The 4023-nt window shown below is 40.4% G+C and overlaps 1 protein-coding gene across 1 annotated transcript; it reads left to right on the forward strand.

The window, feature by feature from the left end:
• Positions 1–1579: 1579 nt before the first annotated feature.
• On the forward strand, positions 1580–3846 carry LOC122546141 (probable G-protein coupled receptor 139; the record flags this gene model as incomplete). The annotated part of the gene is made up of 2 exons (XM_043684957.1): positions 1580–1649; positions 3010–3846. Coding segments are annotated over exons 1-2 (907 nt in total), but the record flags the coding sequence as incomplete, so codon positions are not given.
• Between the last annotated feature and the right edge of the window lie 177 nt (positions 3847–4023).

Raw genomic sequence — 4023 nt, forward strand, 5'->3', positions numbered from 1 at the left:
ATTAATAGGTGTAGTTTCTCCCTTTAAAGGGGGAAAAGGATGTTGGAAAGGGTGATAACTGCCACTGGAAAAATAGAGAATTGATACATCTGGGCAACGATTCATGCACTACGAAAATAAACACACTGGTCTACCTGAAACTCCGACAGCAGCAAAGACAACGTAAGAAATGGCAAATAGCAGACCTCTTAGTACCTCGTGCATTTCGAACAGATGTTCTGCAGTGATTCAGAAATGGAGTGGAAAATTCTCAATTTATGTGCGATGCCAGACTCCTGAGATTTAATTACATGTCTGAACTTTGAAACACCGCGCATTTATACAAAAAGAAAACAAATTACTGCGGTTGTTAATTGGTTTAATCGTGATATTTCAGCCTGGTCTGAGGAAAAAAGAGAAACGTTACTGTGATCCTCATTCAGTCTCACAGACTTTAAAAAAAAATTAGAATCCCTAAGCTATGGAAGCTGGACACACGGTGAGTTGAGGCTAACACAGCTGTTTCACAGCGCGATCGACCTGGATTGGATTCCAGCCTCTGGCGACTGTCTTTATGGAGTTTGCACATTTTCCCCGTGCCTGCATGGGTTTCCTCTGGTTGCTCTGGTTTTGTCACAAAGTCCAAAGATGTGAAGGTTAGGTGGATTGGCCATGCGAAATTGTCTATTGTGTTCAAGGAAGTGTCGGCGAGTTGCATTAGTCAGTGTTAGATATATGTAAGTAGGGTAACTAGTCAAACAAAGTTTATGTAGCATGAAGGGAAGTTTCCTGAAACTGTTATGAGGCTAAATTAATAACGTGGATGTGTTCAAAGGATACGTATCTTATTTTGCATTATCAGAGAATTTGGCAATGCATTAGCAGGAAAATGGGCACCTCCTAGAAAAGTTGTCCTCGCCGTAGACTGAAACTTCTTATTGTTCTTTAAGAAAAAAAAATGTGATCATTATTCGGTCTCATAGACGTCTTTCATAGAATCCATGCCGTGTGGAATCAGGTTATTTGGCCCACCAAGTCCACATTGACACTCCGAAAAGTATCCCACCAAGATCATTTCCCCTACTAACATACATCTAACACTGACTAATGCAACTCTCCGACACTTCCTTGAACACAATAGACAATTTCGCATGGCCAATCCACCTAACCTTCACATCTTTGGACTCTGTGACAAAGCCAGAGCAACCAGAGGAAACCCATGCAGGCACGGGGAAAATGTGCAAACTCCATAAAGACAGTCGCCAGAGGCTGGAATCCAATCCAGGTCGATCGCGCTGTGAAACAGCTGTGTTAGCCTCAACTCACCGTGTGTCCAGCTTCCATAGCTTAGGGATTCTATTTTTTTTTTAAAGTCTGTGAGACTGAATGAGGATCACAGTAACGTTTCTCTTTTTTCCTCAGACCAGGCTGAAATATCACGATTAAACCAATTAACAACCGCAGTAATTTGTTTTCTTTTTGTATAAATGCGCGGTGTTTCAAAGTTCAGACATGTAATTAAATCTCAGGAGTCTGGCATCGCACATAAATTGAGAATTTTCCACTCCATTTCTGAATCGCTGCAGAACATCTGTTCGAAATGCACGAGGTACTAAGAGGTCTGCTATTTGCCATTTCTTACGTTGTCTTTGCTGCTGTCGGAGTTTCAGGTAGACCAGTGTGTTTATTTTCGTAGTGCATGAGTCGTTGCCCAGATGTATCAATTCTCTATTTTTCCAGTGGCAGTTATCACCCTTTCCAACATCCTTTTCCCCCTTTAAAGGGAGAAACTACACCTATTAATGACGATCTTCCTTGCATTTAACGAACATAATATTTTATCCATTTAATACTATATAGAAGACCCAATATATACTATCGATATTTTCAGTTTATTGGCACGATTACGCGAAATGTATAAGTTATCCCCTCATGGAAATGTTATTTCAGAATTTCCCAGTACGAGGAATAAGTGGTTGACCTATTCGGAAACAGTAGATAGTCTGGCACGTATCATTGAAAGTTGGTAAATTCAACAGTGACATGAGTAAAATAAGTAGAATCCTGCGTGGATTTGTCTGGGTGGCTGTTGAAAGAACTCAACTATGATTATATAGTTTCTTTCATATTGGTAAAACTGTAATTAGGAGTCATGACACAAAAAATAGCAGAGTGGTTAATATCCCTACTGTATGGAAACAGGCTCTTCGGCCAAATAATTCCACACCGATCCTCTGAAGAGAAACCCACCTGGATCCGTTCCCTTAATTAAGGCACCAAACACTACGCACAATTTAGCATGACGAATTCACCTGGCATGCACATCTTTGTATTGTATGATGAAACTGGATTACCCGGAAGGTGTCCGTGCAGATGCAAGGAGAATGTGCAAACTCCACACAGACTGTTGCATTAGGCAGGAATTGATCGCGTTACCTTAGTACTGTGAGGCAGCAGTGACGACTACTGAGCCACAGTACGCCAGAGGACGTGTCAATGACGGATATGCAGTGGTCTATTTTCCTGTAACCATTGCGAGTCTTCGCAATTTCCCACGTAAACAGCCTGTTGATGCAGAGTATTAAAGGAAAATAGGCAGATGCGGGAATGTAAAGTTGCAGTAAAAATCAAATGAACTGCCACTTTACTTGGTGTTGGAACAGTTTCACAAGGCTAGGTAACCTATCCTTGTTCCTTTATCTTATGTTTGCATATCTTCTGGTTTTCATTGGTTGTGCGACACTTCTCATGCGAATGTGATGCTGTCATGTTGAATTCTATGTCTTGCATTTTTTTTCACGTACACTATTCTTAGTTCAGACTCATAAAGCTTATTATGTTTTATGTTACTGACAATCATTTATGTTTTACAAAAAGGATTGTATATAAGCCATATTAATTGTCTCTCGAATAATAGATTGCTCTACAAATCAGATCATCTCTTTGAACATCATAAACCATATGATGTCATGTAAAACAAAAAGAGTGAAAGCAGTAAAAACTTTGTCTTGCTCTTTGTTTCTGTTACAGCTAACTTGGCAATAATTATCGTACTTTTGCGAAGAAGATGCGGCCTCTCAGGATGTATGACTTATTATCTAATGTCTATGGCGGCGACGGATCTCCTGGTTTTAGTCACGATTGTGATATTAAATCGGATCACTGGAATTTATTTCCCATTCACCTTCCTCTCTATCACACCCATCTGCAGTTTTCGTGCAGCTGTAAATTTTGCAGTCATTGACAGTTCTGTCTGGTTAACCGTGGCTTTCACCTTTGATCGTTTTATTGCCATTTGTTGGCAGAAGCTGAAAATTAAATATTGCACTGAGAAGATGGCAGCATGGGTGATAGGAATTGTGTCAGCACTGTCTTGTGGAAAAAATATCGCCACATATTTTATGTATGAACCTGTATACATTATTAACAATCGACCCTGGTTCTGTGCTGTAAAGGCAACATACTACATATCCTTGGCATGGGCTGCATACGACTGGATTCGATCAATTTTAACACCTTGTCTCCCATTCATTCTGATTTTGCTTCTCAATGCTTTAACCATCAGACACATTCTTGCAGCAATTGCATCTCGCAGGAGGCTGCGGTCCCAGAGGACTGGAGAGAACCAGGGTGACCCAGAGATAGAGAAGCGAAGGGAGTCCATTGTTTTCCTGTTTGCCATCTCGGGCAGTTTCATTCCGCTATATTTGGTATTTGTTGTAATGATCCTCTATGTCCGAATAGCGAATGTCACATATTCCTCAGGTTCAGATGCAAGTGATCCCATCTTTATTCTTCAACAATGCGGATACATGCTTCAGTTATTGAGTTCATGCATAAACCCTTTTATTTATGCAGGAACACAGAGTAAAATAAGAGCTGAGTTGCAGAGTTGGTTGAAATATCCACTGAGTCCATTCGAAAATGTATTTAAAATGTGGAAACGAGATAATTCAACGTGAACTCCAGCTTACGTTGCAGCATCTGCATTTCAAAGGCACACCAAACACGGTCCCACGTGATTTGGAGCACTTTCTTAAAATT

This window comes from Chiloscyllium plagiosum, unplaced genomic scaffold, assembly GCF_004010195.1.
Source record: "Chiloscyllium plagiosum isolate BGI_BamShark_2017 unplaced genomic scaffold, ASM401019v2 scaf_96728, whole genome shotgun sequence".
Lineage (NCBI taxonomy): Eukaryota > Metazoa > Chordata > Chondrichthyes > Orectolobiformes > Hemiscylliidae > Chiloscyllium > Chiloscyllium plagiosum.